This window comes from Oxyura jamaicensis, chromosome 2 (genome assembly GCF_011077185.1).
Source record: "Oxyura jamaicensis isolate SHBP4307 breed ruddy duck chromosome 2, BPBGC_Ojam_1.0, whole genome shotgun sequence".
NCBI classification, from domain to species: Eukaryota; Metazoa; Chordata; class Aves; order Anseriformes; family Anatidae; genus Oxyura; species Oxyura jamaicensis.
This window is the reverse complement of record NC_048894.1, coordinates 70,141,053-70,157,712: the sequence shown is the minus strand read 5'-3', so window position 1 is coordinate 70,157,712 and position 16,660 is coordinate 70,141,053. Positions and strand designations below refer to the sequence as shown.

The 16,660-nt window shown below is 42.0% G+C and overlaps 1 protein-coding gene and 2 long non-coding RNA genes across 3 annotated transcripts in view; 2 read left to right on the top strand and 1 right to left on the bottom strand.

The window, feature by feature from the left end:
• Nucleotides 1–532: 532 nt before the first annotated feature.
• On the bottom strand, nt 533–5,470 carry LOC118161353. Its single transcript, XR_004747964.1, has 2 exons — nt 5,248–5,470; nt 533–3,103 (listed from the first exon to the last, which is right to left on the bottom strand). It is a non-coding gene; the product is annotated as an uncharacterized LOC118161353 (long non-coding RNA).
• A 7,018-nt stretch (nt 5,471–12,488) lies between these two features.
• PPP1R3G (protein phosphatase 1 regulatory subunit 3G) lies at nt 12,489–13,817 on the top strand. The gene has a single exon (XM_035316400.1). The coding sequence runs from the start codon at nt 12,675–12,677 to the stop codon at nt 13,539–13,541; it is 867 nt and encodes a 288-aa protein (XP_035172291.1). The 5' UTR covers nt 12,489–12,674; the 3' UTR covers nt 13,542–13,817.
• Nucleotides 13,818–13,861: 44 nt separating this feature from the next.
• Nucleotides 13,862–16,660, top strand: part of LOC118161250 — a 16,216-nt gene continuing 13,417 nt past the window's right edge. The window contains exon 1 of the long non-coding RNA XR_004747911.1: nt 13,862–14,541. This is a non-coding gene — a long non-coding RNA (uncharacterized LOC118161250). The remainder of the gene's footprint in view (nt 14,542–16,660) is intronic.

Genomic DNA, 16,660 nt, shown 5'->3' with positions numbered 1-16,660 from the left:
GTAGACAACATGTGCATTCCTATGTCATTTGGAAAACATTTTTTGAAATCTCACAGAGACTTACGTGTGGATTCAGGCTTTCAAGTTTAGCTTTGTAAGATTTATATGTAAACTCTTTGCAAAATTCTTGACATTAATGTTCAAAGAATCCCATAAACACCTGTTAATTGTGCATATTATATTAATAGTCTTTGAAACCTTTCTCCCCAGTCACCTGGAAGCTCCATTGTGAGAAATAAGCTTCATGGAGGCTACGAAGAGGGGTGAGGAAGCAGATAAAGCCTTGCTCCTTTCATGTAAGTATCTGCAAGGTATTAATATCACTAAAAATATTCCTATCCCCACCCTCCAATTGTGCTTGACAACAGCTACTATTAAAGTGGATCATAGGATCAATGGAAGCAAGTTTTATGTTTTTTTTTTTTTTTTTTTTTTTTTTTTTTTAGGAAATAATGTTTAAGGGAAAATGTCTCCTTTTTCTCTTGCTCTTCTCTGCAATGTTCAGACTCCCATTTACTCTTTTTTTCCTTCCTTTTTTTTTTTTTCAGAATGACTTTAAGGCCTTTCTGATTATATATATATATATATATACATATTGATATATTTTGAATAAAATATTAAAAATGCCACTTGAAAGACCAGTTGTCTATGTGAATTTTGGTTTGAATTCAAATTCTGGTGAACTTAAAGCAATTACATTTCCTATATTTCCTATTTCCTGGGGCAACTGTGCAATTCCCCCCACTAGTTTTTCGTGGGTAAAGTGTTTGAGAACAAAATTGGATAAAAACTTTGCCGCTACAGATCTGCTCTTTACCTGAGATATAAGAGCTTCTGCATCATTCGGTACACAAAACATTTACAGCAAACCAGTTGCTAATTGCCATGATGGGAGGAAAAATTCTTTAGAGCCTTCATCTTTATATTCTGCCTGCGAGTAGTTTGCATCTGGATGAACTTCTTGCCAATATTGCTGCTACTGCTTCTGGCCAAATGTGTTAGGGAACAGGCAAGCCTTTGTATGTCTGGAAGTTTTAGATGAAAAATCCAGGCAAGAGACTGCACCATTCATTCAACCAATGAAGCAGCAAAAATCACATCAGTGTGAAGATTCAGCCTCTCATAAAAGCTTTTGAACTTCACTGGTTGCTTGCAGGATTATTGGTCTTTGCAGAACATACTGCAAGGTCACCACCTTGCTGCATTTACCCACTGTGCTTATGTGTGAAAAATAAAATGGCTTGCATCTTGTTGCAGTTCAGTGCCAATTCTTGATGGGTCTTCCTGTTTCGTAATATGAATCAAGAAACGACAACTATGTGGATTTGGTCATAAACCATAATGGAAACACAGCCACTGAACATATGTCAGGAAGGACATGGAGTTTTACATAGAGTCATTAGTTTTCAAATTTGAAAGGAAGACAGGTTTCACTGTTAAATAAAAACACTTTGCATTTGGCCAAGATAAATCTTTTGTTCTTGGAGTTAGAAGAACGGGGCTTGTATTGAGAAATAGATGCATCCTTCTTGTAGGAGGAGTAAGAAATGCCACTTTTCATTTGGAGGGATATGTAGAAAATGGCATATAAAGTTACGTGAAAATAAGTAGAATCTTTCTGATGATGGGTAAAAAAGGAAAACTCTGAAGGAGAGAAAAATACTCTTGAAAAAAGCCTTTGAAAAAGAAAGCCTAGAAGTAATTTGACTTAATCACTGAATCCATTCAATATTCAGAATGAAAATGAATCCGTTGCCCTTAAAGTTTTACTCAGTTCATTCATTCAGTCTTCCTCTTTGGTTATTAAGCTGATTCTCCCTGTGACTCCAATCTGATTACTAAATCACTCCACAAGATAATTAAGGGCTCCAAATTTTGGTTCCTTAAGATTAACCTGGCTACTCCTGATCTTTTTGAGTTATCCTTAGGTCTGAAAGTAAGGTGATCAGTTTGAAAGGATTTGGGTGGGACTGCTTATATCATTAGGAAATAGTGGTATGCGAGAGAGACAGCTATGGGAATCAATTAGTAATTGAGACTCTACAGGCTACAATTTACTTAAAAGATTCTCAGTTATATTCCGAATATTTTTATAGTACTGTAAGCTTGGAATTACTTCCTTAACCTTGGCTAAGTTATGCATGGTATGAGTGACACTGACCCATTGGTGTTGTGAAGAGGATAACATAGAACAGTAAAAAAAAACTTTCTTTTCACTTTAATTGTGCTCATGCATATCCATTGTTTGGATGGGAGACGGGAGCAGAGTGTGAACAGCGACACTTCCTGATCACGAACATCTCTGACTTGAACACCAACTGTCTTCTTTCAATTGAATTGCTTCTGAATTCCTTACTGTGCAGCTGCTTCTTGAAATATTTTCTGCATATTGAAAATATACTGAATACTAATTCTGAAGTAACTTGAGTCCTTCAACTTCACCAAGTAAAAAGATAACTAAATTTTGGCACCATGAGGTTGCATTTACAATCTACCATACTCATATTATAGACACTAGATATGAGGTATTGAATCACTGAAGTAGCTGCCTTTAAATGCCTCACCAGTTTGGGAGTGAAAGACAATGAGAGACCTGTGGGATTCGTCTTTTTGTTTTAGTAGGATATGAAAATGGAGGCACAAGCAGAGTTACAGCAGATTAGTTGTCCAGACACCAGCAGAGGAAACATATTTAGCTAAGCTTATTCTTAAATATTTACTGTATGGTAATGTGAGCTGTCTATTATCTACAGATGGCTCACAAATGACAACTGCCCTGAACTACATCAAGCGTGCACCGGGAACAAGGAGCCTTAAACAATTTTATTAAGGTGGAATCCCAATTCAGGTAGATATGAATTGTGCTAATATTTTTGGTAAGGTTTAATTTACTTAGGTTAATTTTCTTATTTATTTACATGGAGTAAGTATGTTCTCTGCAGTATGCACTATGGAGAATCCCATGAGGAAATCCAATCGCATCTCCAGAGCGGGACTGGAATACTGTTCAATAAGTAATGCCTACAGCTACACATTGAGCAACGTAGAGAAAAACAACGACAACAGCATTGAGTAGCTGTCTATCTTGTGAGCTTTGAGAGTCCTGAGGGAAAAATGCATAGGTATACATAATTTAAGACTGTAACCTAAACAATACACACAAAAACACTGCATTAAGGTTACAGATGCAATGTTGCTTTGGGCAGTTTTTAGCATATGGGTACTCACATCTGTTTTCTCAACATGCTTTTTACATAGGTTTTACGGGTAATTAATAATAAGCTCTGCTTTACTCTTTAGGAAAAAAAAAGGTAACGGTGCACTGATTTGAGGAAATAAAACATTTCACAATTGAAATGCAGGCACTAAATAGAGTAAACAAAATGTGTTTTACTCACTGGAGTTTGCAGGACAAGTTGTAACATTTTACAACATCAGCTTGGGGGTGTACACCTGCCAATTCAGTAAAGCAGTGACTCCACTGAAATTACCAGTTTGTATCTACACAAACATTTACAATTAAATGCTTGCTAAAATAAGTAGCAAGCTCACTTAAAATAAGTAGCAACTCACTATGCATTTTGAGGCCCTGCTTCCCAGGACATGGCCGAACATCGCTCATTGATGGGAAGTAGAGAATATTTTTTTTTCCTTTCTCTCTCTGCTTCCACATGACCTTGTTGTTTCTTTTGCTTCTTTTTCTCCCCATTCCCTTTCCCTTTAATTAAATCATTCTCATTTCAAACCTCAAGCTCTTTGTGTTGACTTTTCTTCCCCTTCCTCTTTGAGGAGGGGGAGTGAGGGAGCGGTTGTGATGGAGCTCGGCTGCCCACCTGAGTAAAACCACCACACCAGGTTCTTCTACTGTGCGTGTCAATACATTCAGGAAGGTGTGACTTTCACAGCTCAAGGTGATAAAGTATAATGGAGGCAGGGAGGAAGAAAGCGGCTTCCTAAAATGTAGCCATTTTCTTACATTAAAAAATGATTAAAGCATCTGTTTTGTTTTTCAGAACAAAATGTTGCAATCTATTATATATAGAACGGTTCAAGATTCTTTGAAGATGGTAAATAAAGCATCTTTTCCAAACAAATCACAGTTTGTTCACTGAAGAAAGTTAATTTCTTATAAAAACAACCCATGAAGGTTTGTTGTTTTACTATGAGAAACAGGAACAATGTTTTAAAATAACTGTTAACCTTCCAGAATCTTTTGTGTGACAGGTTCATCTGTGATCCTGACTTCACATTCACACTCCTCCTCCTTCATCCTCTGGCTAATGATTGCTGCCTTCTCTTCCCCCTACCCCTGGGCTGCAGCAGGTTAGCTCCTGAAGTGTGCTAACATACCCTTGTATTTTTGTTTGACAGCCTGTTTCCATTCTAGATTAGTACATGACAGGGTCATATGCGCATTGTATTAAAAGGCATCAACTCTGTTTTGCTTCAAATAGAAGCAGTTTCTGATTTTTAAGTGTTTTCTGATTTTAAAACGTTAGAAAATGCTGGCTTAGTTTGCAGGAGAGATGATCCTTCATATGCTACTTGAATGTTTCATTTTGTTGCTGGATAGGAATGTATTTGCAATCAAATGAAATGTAAAAGCAATTACAATAAACCACACCACTAGATGGAGCTTCTTTTCTGCCTTTCCTACTGAAGATGCTGAAACTAGGACTGAATTCAGAGTATGTATGACCTATTCCATTAATAGTCAATGAAATATAAAGCTTTTTTTTTTTTTTTTTTTTTAACTTCTGGTGATGCAGGATTGAGCATGCCTCCATTCATATATAGCTATGTCTGCGATTTTTATTTGAATACTATTAATGATAGCTATTAATGCCAATTCTTTGCAGTATCACTCAGTCCTAGATTTCTTGTTCGTGCACGAGTTTCAAAGTGCAGGCTTACTTGCTAGAAAAGTATGTTAATAGTAAAACAACACATATTTCACCTGTTTTTTTTTTTGTTTGTTTGTTTTCCTACTGTAAAAACTATTAATATTCTTTAGAAATGCAAATCTCTTTGTTCAGACCACTACATAAGCTATTTCATTCATTGAAATTCAAAAAAAAAAAAAAAAGAGATACTATAGATACTATACACTATACAGTACAGATACTCAGCTACAGATACTCAGCTGTGTATGTACATCAACTGAAACCATCCTTTCATAAGTTTTGAGAATCAGTATAAATGACTGCAATAAAAATTGTCTCTCTTACAGGACCTTCTATTGGGTACCTGTTTTGCTGTCTCCTAACATACCTTAGCAATTCAGAATGAACTCTAATTGTGGCAGTTCTGGTGAACCATGAAGAGTCAGGGTTGAATGTACCCCTTTTCCTATAGTTTGGAAAACTATGCATTCAGGCAAACTATTTTTAACACAGCATTTATACATCAAGGTTATGACTTAAAGCCTATTGACGCATTTTAAGACAAGTGAAAGAAACAACTGATGTACTACTTACCCAGTTTTGACTGCCGTGCTGAAAAGGTTGCCCTGCGTTTGCTAGGAGTTATTAGAACATGCTATTGCACAACTCTATTTTCCCAAAAGACAGAGGTATCTGAGCTGATGAGGTCAGGTTAACATTCACTTTTAAAAAATCCAAGTCCAACATAACTGTGAAGACTGTCAGAGGCCTTACCTGCTGACGTGGTAAAGGCCCCTCTGACCAGCTGACCAATACTGTTGTCCAAGAAGAGTCCAAATGAGTTCATGCCACTATTGATTTTGAGCGGGCTACAGGCCTTCTTGCTTGTGACAAACACAAAAACACAAAAGGGAACACATCTGGGTGCAAGTTCATGCCACTTTCCATTTTCATGTCTCATTTCTAATGAGCAAAAATCTAAGGTCTTAGAGACAAAAAAATAATAATAATAAAAAAAAAAATCTAAGGTGTTGGACATTCAATGGTTCGTGGCTAGTGACTCAAAAAAAAAAAAAAAAAAAAAAACAGTTTACAGACGTCTTACTTTATCAGTTATGCTTTATATGCTATCTAGAAGCTGATTTCCAAGCATTTGGAATTTTGGAGTGTCCTTAGTCACAAGGTAAACATGCCTTCTGTCTGAGTAAGTTTCCTTACAGCGTTTTAAGGAGATGTTTGTTTTCAGTTTTCCAGAGGCAAACTGCTAGGTAGCAGGGCAGTAGCAAAATCCAATAACTTGAGACAGATGGCAAGAAAAAAATAATTATTTTTATAGCCTGGCAACAGTTTTGGGGGTAGAATGCCCTTTATACTTGGCATAAGATGGAACTCCATTCTTACTAAAGTCCAATGCAGTACAATGGCATAATCATAGAATCATAGAATCATTCAGTTTGGAAAAGAACTCTAAGATCATCTACTCCAGCCTTTAACCTAGTAATGTTTGTCCTGCTCTGTTGTTTTCGGGTAACTTAAGTTTGGGAAGAATGCCATGAACCTTTTGTTCCCCTTAGGTTATCCTTGTTAACCCTGGGGCATCTAGAGGAGACAGTAGAGCTCTCTTCTGTGTGGCAGGTCTAGCTGTTTGCTTTTATTGTTTCATAGGTTTTGGTGTTGCCTTGATGTCTAACTTTGAGCAACTGCTGTGTGGGGTCTGGAGGCCAGAAACAAATGAAATTCTTCATATGTCCTTGTAAGTAGATAGCCTGTATGTTTTCTGTCAGACTTTTGCTCCAGTGGAAAGCTTCATCTGCACAGTTTTCTTTGGCTCTCTTTCTAGCTGACACACTAGTCATCACGATCAGCGTGGGGCCTTCCATGAGGTTTCGCATCCACCGCCTCCTCCTGAAAACAACTTTGTGAACATTTTGTTGATGTCACTAATCACCAAGTTTAAAAAAATCTTTGATACCAAAAACAGATCAGCAAGGAGCCAGGGCAACTTCTGCAGGAGCTGGGCCACAACGCACCTCTGTGTCTGAAGAACTTCAGATTTCTATGTAAGCTCTGGACCAGCACTCTGTGTATCAAGACATGCAGTATGGGGTCAACATCAGGCTCTGGGGTTCAGTTTCCCCCCTTTAATCGCAGCCGAGCAAGAGATGAGGGGGACACCCGCCATGAGGCCTTCCCACCGACACCCAGCTGCAGCCGGCCCCTCACAGCTCACCCCCCCAACACCCCCAACCCCCTTCTTCACCTCACAGGGACAGGCCCAGGCCTGTAACTACATTACAGTGATAATGTACAGGGATAATGTACTGTTGAATTTGATCCACGTTATATTTTTTCCTAGATGCTATGCAAAAAGTATACATAAACACATAAACACATTTTGGAAGCTGAAACCATTTTTTCCCAGTGATTATCTGAACTTTGCCTTTTCAAAGACTACTTGGGTTATTTTGTTGAAATGCAATAACTGCCTCTATTAGGATGGTAGCTTGTACAAAGGAGTTTTTTTTTTTTTTTTTTTTTTTTTTTTTATAATAACATGATTTACTTGCTTAAACGTCTGACAAACATGACTTAAGATTTTCAGTTTACCATGTGAATATAAAGAAGTTTACATAAACATCTTACAAATCACAGGTTAGTACCTTTACACCTCTTAGAACCACAAGAACCAAATCTGAAATCTTAGGGAATGTAAAGTTTTTGTTCAGTATGTTTTTTTTTCATATTGTATGTGAAAGCATTTTAAATCTTTTCCATGCAATTTCTGCAAAGTAGAAAGTCAAAAAATATTGATGAATCATGTTGTGCCATTGCTATATATTTGGTTATCACAAAGAATGAGCTCAATGTTTATAACACATGCAGAGGAAGAAATCTTGAAGTGATTGAAATTGATTACAACACTCCAACTTCAGAAAGGTTATTTCACACAAATGAAGGGACCTTCCTTGACCTATTGCTAAATACTTGCTATTAGTAATTAAAAAGGATATTCCACATCATTATGGGAAACACAGCCCCTGCTACAGTTCAGGAAAACTGTATTTTTGTATATTTTAAGCAATCTCCACTTTGCATAAGGAATATGAGCTGCAAGTCTTTTTAGAGACAAGACAGAATACAAAGAATAGAACAGTTCAGATGGAAGGGACCTACAGAGAGCCCTGGGGAGGTAGCACCGCTGGTGACCAGCTGCCAGCCAGGTACAGCCCCATTCACCACAACCCTTTGAGCTCTACTGCCAATCAAGCAGTGTGGTGTGAACCTGTTTGTCTCACAGCTGGACAATTTGTCCAAAAGGATGCTGTGAGGGACAGTATCAAAGGCCTTACCAAAATCCAGAAAGATATAGCAGACATCTCTAAAAGAAATTGTCTGAAAGGCTCAAAGCTCTGAAGGATTTTGTTTGCTGAGTATCCTGCAGAAAAATTAGGATCTTGGATTTAAATCTTTGGGTTTAAGATTTGGAAACTAAAATAATCACTTCCAAATATTTGCTCCCATTTCAGTACTTCTTCCATTACAGACCTAATCCATGCATTTTAGGAGAACAGCTGCTTGGTTTTCCTGCATAAAGAAGAAAATTAGGTCTAATAATCTACTTCTGAATAACTTCCAGTCAGATTTTATAGACCCACTGAGTCTTTCAGTCAGTGTTTGATCATACTCACAAACATAGTAAACTGAAATCCTAACCTTATTAAAAATACAGAGAAGCTAGAATTTCCCATGGGCTAGGGAGTATTTTTTAAAATAATAATTGAGGAGACTATTAATATCTTACCTGCCATTTTTGTACAACCAGATCAACTGCTACAATTGGGATGAAGTATGTGGTTTTTGAAGTGAAGAAGACAGTTCAGAACCAATTTTGCTAGAATTTGAGAAAAAAAAAGGTATTAATTTCATGTATGAACTGTGATAATCTCTGCCTATTTGCAAATCTCTGTAAATATAGTTAAATATTTCTTAGTAGTTATTAGTCATTCAAGTTGTCTGATAAGCTATTGCTACAGGAGATTTTCTTAGTTAAGACTTGAGTGGGGACTTGAAGAGATAGGGCATATTTGAACTAGATACATTCTACGTAGTATAGTAGTTTCCATCTGGACTAACAGGAAAATCTTCTAGTTTTGGATTTGAAGGTTGAAGCTAATATTAAAAGTGCATAAAAACAAATGATGAAAGGCATTTGAATGGACTCCTGGATTAAACTGTGTGTCTGAGTTGCACCAACAGAATCCTCCCATTACTTGACTCTGGGTGTCTGCAAACAAATACTTTTATGTTCATTTTGTGTCCAGATGATGACTATTGATCCAAAGAGCTCAACCAATTTATTAAATTGCACATCAAATAGAGCTCCATCCCAAAGCAGCAAACAAAAATCTTTGATCTAACAAGTCCTGAGAAATATATAACCATGCAATCACAGTCAAAACTGAGAAAGCAATACCATGAATCACTTACCACTGATTTGTGCATCCTTATTTTTCTCATGTTACTCTGTAGCCATCTTAGGATCAAAATGCTCCTGCAGGATATGTGTATTGAATGCAGGATGGGGATTAGAGGGACAAGGCAGGGAGATGGGAAACAAGAAGGGAGGAGAAGAAAGAAGGTACTATGTTAATCCTGTGTGTCATAGAATACCGTAAACATAACTGGCAATACCCCAGGGAATGCTAAAAGCCTCCTGACTGTGACTCTGCTGTCTTTTACCAGGAAATCCCTCCACTTTTATCTCAACATTTTCTTTGGTAACAAATGCAGTAAATAGTACTTGGAAGTCTGTAGCTCTGTTTGCCCCATCCTTTTATGAGAATCCATTTTGGAATATTTCAGAGACAACACCAAATACCTCCTTAAATAAATGTCCACCGTCACATCACTTCAATGTTGTGTAAAAAAATGCCTGTTGTAAAGATTTATCTGATTTCAAGTTACATTTTCAGAATACTAGCAAATGATTACACTAAAAAAATGAACTTCTCTTTGTATGCTTCTGCCTCATGTAGATTCTTTTCATGCAATATGGATTCCTGTTGTCTTAACTGCTTTTTCATTTTTATTTTTTTTTTGCATATGGTAGTCCTTTTTGCAGATCTGTTTCCCAGATTTATGGAGTATATAAAAATGTGTATCACTTCCTACAACATTACTTATTTTTTATCAATATTTACATTAAGTTTCTCATTTTGCACTCAGTTATTTTGCTTAAACCTTTCACATTGCTCTTCAATTTCTATTAGTCCAAATGGTTTTGCATTATCAGCAAATGGCACATTTTTCCCCTTTGCTGCTTAAAATATTTGTTAATTGATTTGGCAAGCTGAGGAAGCGTGCTTTAGTGGAATAAATACCACATGAAGAAGTAAGTGCTGGCTTCCTAATTTCTGTTTTCCTCACTCTAAAATAGGTATTACTTTGAGAAAGTAAAGTAGTTGCACTGTATTTTATCTTAAGAATTTTGAAGACATTTTAAGTACTAAGCACTGTTAACCACGTTATGTACTCATTTTTCTTCCTTTCAACTTGGTAATTTTAGTTGTCACAACCCTAGAACAGGTAGGCCATGAGCTCTCATTTCAGGGCACAGGTAAGCAAGGGCCTGCATTGCAACCTGTTTTGGTCAAAGTGAATGGTAACAGGATGGTGACACAGCACTGTCATTTATTGTTCTGATCAGTAAAAGCCTTCTTGAAACACATTGCAGACCTCAGCTGAGGAACTCTGTGGCTTACTTCTGTTAAAATGAGGGTGGCTAGTTTAAAGAGCTTAAGTGGCGGCACACTGTTCGCTTGGACCGGGCTAGGTAAGGGACTGCTCCTATGAATAGTTCAGCTGACAGCCTGGTAAACGTGGCAACTTAAAGCAGAGTGTTGGTGATGAGCAGTTGACGGCAAAATGGTATTAGTAATATTTTCCATTAGCACAGCCGATGCCAAAGAGAATGTCCTTCATTCCTGTTCCTACAATGCTCTAAAATGAACTACTAACAAATGCGGAGTGCAGTGCCAGAAGCTAGAGGAGTCAAACTATTTGGCACTCCGAAATAACTGTTGGCTGCTCAAATTTTCACTCAAGGTGCAGGATGAATATCATCACAGCACTATCTCCTAAGAAAACTGCTCAGTAATGCTTCTGCTGCTCTGACATTGATTCCTTTGTGAGATCCAGACTGTACACTCAGGCAGGCAGCACTGAATTCACTCACGTTGGTAGGCTGCATTTTGGCAACCAACTTATACCAAAAATAAAACAAACTATGCAAAACAAACAAATAAAAAACAAACTAAAATATGAACAACAACAAGAAGAAGATAAATCCATAGTGGGAGTGCATTGCTTCAGCAAGTACAGTGTTATTTGCATATGCTTTTTAGTGTCTCTTCCCTCAGAACGAAGGGAAGTTTAAGAGTGAAGTATTTTTGCAATCATCCATGCAAATCATCCACAGACAATAGCAATGGCATGCACAAAGAATAGAATTAAGTTTGGAAATGTTCTCAGATATGGGTCTCACCACAGTAATTAAAGTGTCTTGTTAAGAGGATACTGTTTACTATACATTACCCTCAGAAAATAAACCTGAGGGGGGATTCTACTTCTTTGTTTAAAACGTAAAGTTTGTATTTTGTTTTTCCTCCTTGATAATTTTTGTTGTTGTTGTCAGCTTGGGACTTTGAAGATATTCTGAAATTCAAGTAAGGGTGCATGTGCACATGTGCCTCAAGAGGCTTTGGACTTTATTTTGCACAGGTGGAGAACTGCTGGCAACAAATGTGGGGGGAGAAAAAGCAGCTAACAAGACTTGCTCAAAAAATTGTAATGTTAAAAAGGGATGCATTTGGTGTTCCATTTACCTGCCTTTGGGGTTTTGTCCTAGAGTCCAACTCTCAAAGTTTCCCCCAGCAGTCAGGATGGGTGGAAACTGATTTAAACATACAAGCTGGTGTGTGTGTGTGTGTGTCTCACAACCTCTCCACTGCAGATGGATGTTTTAGCACCAGCACGGAGCATGGGGCCTGCCTAATGTGCTACTTACGCTAGCTCTGTGCAGCCTCCTGCCTCAGTGGGAGCTGGGCTCTGGCTTCTAGGTGATGCCATCCTGGTGTAAGGGTTTGTCCTGCTCAACCCTGGCCCTGTGGCTTTCCTCTTCGGGGCTCCTCTGGTGCTGCGTGATGGATGGAAGCCTAAATAATAACAGCAGTATAGCAGCAGTAACAACCCCAAGAAGAGCAACGCTAAGCGTTATAACAACCCCAAGAAGAGCAATGCTAAGAGCAGTAACAGCTCTGTCAGTACCAACCAGCTCTGCCCCGGCAGCATTCAGCCCCGGGCCCTGCGTTTTCACCCGGGGCGCTGAGGGGCGGCGGGAGGGATCCCCCCGCGGCTGTGTGCGGGCTGTTTTCCCCCTTCTTCCCTCCTCCAAAACCCATTAAACTCCCGGTGGCGTTGCTCGCGGCGCTCTGCCCCTCGCTGTGGAAACCGCGGCCCCCGGCAGTGCAAGGCGGCGGGGGACGACGTGCCCGCCCGCCCGTCCGCCGCAAACGCCTCTTATTTCCTCCTCGTTCGCTCCGGGAGAGGGGAGGGGAGGGCAGGGCAGGCAGGGCCCGCCCCCGCCCGCAGCTCCGCCGCAGCCCTCCGGGGTGGCTCCGGGCCCGCCGGGGGACGCGCCCCCCACCCGGGGCCTGCGGCGGGGGCGCCGGATAAAGCGGTGCCGGCCGGCCGGCCCCCGGCGGGACGGGACGGGCAGGGCCCGGGGGGGCCATGGCGAGCCCCTTGCAGCCGCAGCAGGAGCTGACGGCCCGCGGCGAGCAGCGGCTGCTCTGGGGGAGCGGCGCGGCGGGGGCGAAGCGGCAGCCGTCGGGGGAGCGGGCGGAGGGGCTGCTGCTGCTGGAGCTGCGCCGCTGCCCACGGTCGCCGGCCCTCGGCGTGGAGGGGGAGGAAGAGGAGGATGAAGAGGAGGAGGAGGAGGCGACGGCGGGCCCGGGCTGCTGCCCCAAATGCAAGAAGCGGGTGCAGTTCGCCGACTCGCTGGGGCTGAGCCTGGCCAGCGTGAAGCACTTCAGCGACGCCGAGGAGCCGCGGGTGCCGCCCGCCGCCCTGTCCCGCCTGCAGAGCCCGCCCGTCGAGGCGGGGGAGCCCGGAGCAGCCCCGGGGCTCCCCTCCAGCGGGGCCCGGCCGCCGGCTGCCCTGCTCCTGGAGCCCGACTTCCCCGACGGCGGGGCGCCGTCGTCCGAGCGGCTGCGGCGGCAGCGGGTGTGCCTGGAGCGGCTCTGCCGGCCCGCCTCGGCCGCCGGCGTGCGGGGCACGGTGCAGGTGCTGCCGTGCGGCGGCCCCGCCGAGGTGACGGTGCGCTACACCTTCAACGAGTGGCTCTCCTTCATGGACGCCCCCGCTGAGCCCCTGCCCGCCGCCGCGACGCCCGCCGTCGAGCCGCCGGCCGAGCGCTACGGCTTCACCCTGTGCGTCCCGCCGAGCCCGGGGGAGGGCTCGGCCCTGCACTTCGCCGTCCGCTATCGCAGCCAGCAGGGCGAGTACTGGGACAACAACGAGGGCCGCAACTACACGCTGCGGTGGTGCCGCCGCGCCCCCGACGGCTGCCCCGACATGGCGGCCGCGCCCCTCCACTGACGGGGCGGGGTGGGGGGGGGCACACCTGAGGTAGAAACGGGGCGTCGCCGGCTCGCGGGGTCCTTTTTATTACGTTTTGGAGGATATGAGGGGACTGAGTGGCGTGTGGTTTGGTGTTGGCCGTAGTGAGGTATTATCTTTTTTTTTTTTTTTTTTTTTCCTCGACGTCATTTTCTGAGGCTTCGATTCGGGCTTCAACGCACCCACCTGCTCGCCGGAGCACCCCAGTGACACGAGCCCCGCGTTCACCGCAGATGTAGCACCGCACCCCGCTTCTCCTGCTCGCACAGCCCTTCCAAAGCCATGGCGCTGCAACAGCGGTGTTGTGCGTCGCCTTTTTAGCATTATTTTTCCAATCCAGTGGTCCCCGCAACAATATGATGCTCCTTAACGAGGGCCCCTGACGAACTTCAGTGCCTGCCCCACCTTGGCCGTGCCCCCAGCCTCGGAGCTGGGTCCGGGTTGGGGCTGCCCTGGCTTCTGTCACTCAGTGGGCTCTGATAGCGCTCACAGCCCTCCCCAGGCTTGGGTGCGGATCCCTGCGTGTGTCTGGCTAATAGCAGCCAACGGGGACTTCTGCAAAAGTGTTTTTGCTTAAAATAGGCCGCTCGCTGCTTCTCACACAATTGACGGGCCTAAAAACGGGGCAAAGGAGGAGTTAAAAATGTTTGCTGATACTGAGTCTGTCAGGAGAACTTTGATAACAACAGCGTTCAGTAATGTGAAGTAAAAGATGGTGTCTGTCTCACACACAGTTCTGTATTTTCATATTTGGGGAGCAGTGACTGAACTGGATGACCTTCTCACTGAGGAGTGACAATGTGATACAGAGAGGGTATCCTCACTAATGAATGAAAGCAAATGCTTTAGTTCAGATCTCCTTATGTTACATTTTGCACCGCATTTCTCAAGTATTTTTAATTTATTCAGCTTATTTTGCTGTGCCTTTTATAGTATTTGTATGTTGTTTGGAAGGGGGCTTGTGTGCACCGTAGCGCTGGTCCTGATTTCCCCTTCACTCTTGCATTGCAAGCCCGGAGGTTGACTGCCACTGGTGTCCCAAGCCCTGAAACTAAGTAAAACGTACCAATGCAGATGGGTTTGTAAGAATAAAAACTTCTAAAAAGCTTCTAAAAAACCCACCAACATAGATCTTTTTTCTGCATCTTCTGGACAGCAGGATGTAACCAGCTAGTTCCCAGCTCCCCAGCCTGGTTGTGCCCAGGACCTAACGCACTGCATGTTGCAGCTCCTGTGGCGGGGACAGAGCTTTTGGGGTGTCTTGCATTGACCAAGAAGTCTCACCATAACCATGAATGCTGGCAGCTGACAGGCAGCATTTGGGACGGGGGTCCTGCCAGAGCCACGCGGCATGCTCTCCGAACAGGCATCTTGTGAGAGCTGTCCTGGGAGGAAGCTTTACTAGCACAGGTGGACAATAAGCAGGTTTTGGTCGAGTTTTTTTTGTGGCTCCTCTGCAGCTTGACTGGCATTACTTCAATACTAATTTTTTGATGGAAAAAAAAAAGTAGATACTGTCAGGATGCAGAAAGAGCTTTGACCTCTGGATGTGTATTCTTTTGCAAGGCCTTCAATGATTATCCTCATTTTTGAAACAGAACAAGCTGTGAGTTTTCTCAGATCTTCATTTCCTCTGAAGATACAAAACATTTTAAAGCCCATTATATGTGCCTTAGAAAAATTTGCACCTCTATAAAATTCCCCCTACTTATACAATAGGTGCTCAAATGACCTGCCGTCTCAGTGAGCTGGTACAGAATCAGGGGTGGTGGAAGCAGGGAACAGATGTGAAAGAGAGGGAACTTCAGCCTGCAGTTCCTGCAGTTTTGTTACCACATGCACTGCTTCTGGAAACACAGCCAGCCCTTCACCTCCTTGAAAAAAACATACATAGGCTGTAGATTATGGCATGAGAGTACAGCCAAATATAAGGTGGTGTTTAATTCCTCCAGAAGCCGTCTTGGTATTAGAGCAGTACCTGTATCTGTGCTCAGTATTAATTGCTTTAAAAATGCACAAAGCAGAAGCTCTGTGCATGCAAACAGAAGCTCTTACTGTTGCTTTCCAAGTTCCATGTAAACTCTCTCCAAAAGCATGGAAGTGATTTAAGGGAGAATAGACAACTCTGTTACTGCCATACAGAAGTTTGTTTTAGAATTGTGCATTATCACATTACAGGGTTTTGCATGGAATAATATGCAATGAACTAGCCTTTCTTCAGATAGTTGTATCAATGAAATAATGTGCTCTTAAGCTGATGTGTGTTGGTAATGGTATTAAGATAGATTCTTCATTTAAGTACACTGTACGTTGAACTTCTGGGGCCCATTCCTTTTTCTGTGTTTTGTTTATTAATTGCTTCGGAGAAGAAGGAAATTTCACCAAAAAAGGGCGGACTGGAGGGCTCTCTCCTTAAACAGGATTTAAAAGAGTAGTCATATTCTGATTACTGTATCTGGGCAGAGGTACACAGAAGAATTATAGCTAGTTGCAGTTATTTATAGCGAGTAGAAACATTGTTGTACACAGTACGCTTTTGTACTTTTAAGATTTTGTATAAGCAGAGGTTTCCAAAGCAGGTTTCAAAGACCGCTTGCACACAGTTCTCTGTATTTTCATCCATGAAGTTACTGGGGACTGTGGAAATGCAAGGCTTTACCAAAGATTATATTGGGCATTGTGTAAAAATCAGAAGTAGAACATGTATGTACTGAACACTAGCAACCCTGAATAAACAAAGTACAGGGCTGCTGCTTGACATCATAGGTCGAGATACATTGCATATAACTTTATTCTCAAAGAAATATATTTGAATTGAATTAGTTCTAATTCTATAAAACGAAAAAGCCCAACAGAGTAAAATGTTAAGTGAAACACACTTTGGTTGGTTGCATTACTGTTTGTGTAGTATTTTATAGAGATTCAGTGCATAACTTCTGGAGAATGTACACATAAACACCCTCCCTACCCCAACTTAAGAAATAAAAAAGATAAAGATTTGTTAGCACTCTTGGAAGAACTCCAGCTCTACAGATTTTCAGTTTATGCACATTTATCTTTTTTTTTTTTTTTTTTTTTTTTTTTTTTTTTTTTTTTTT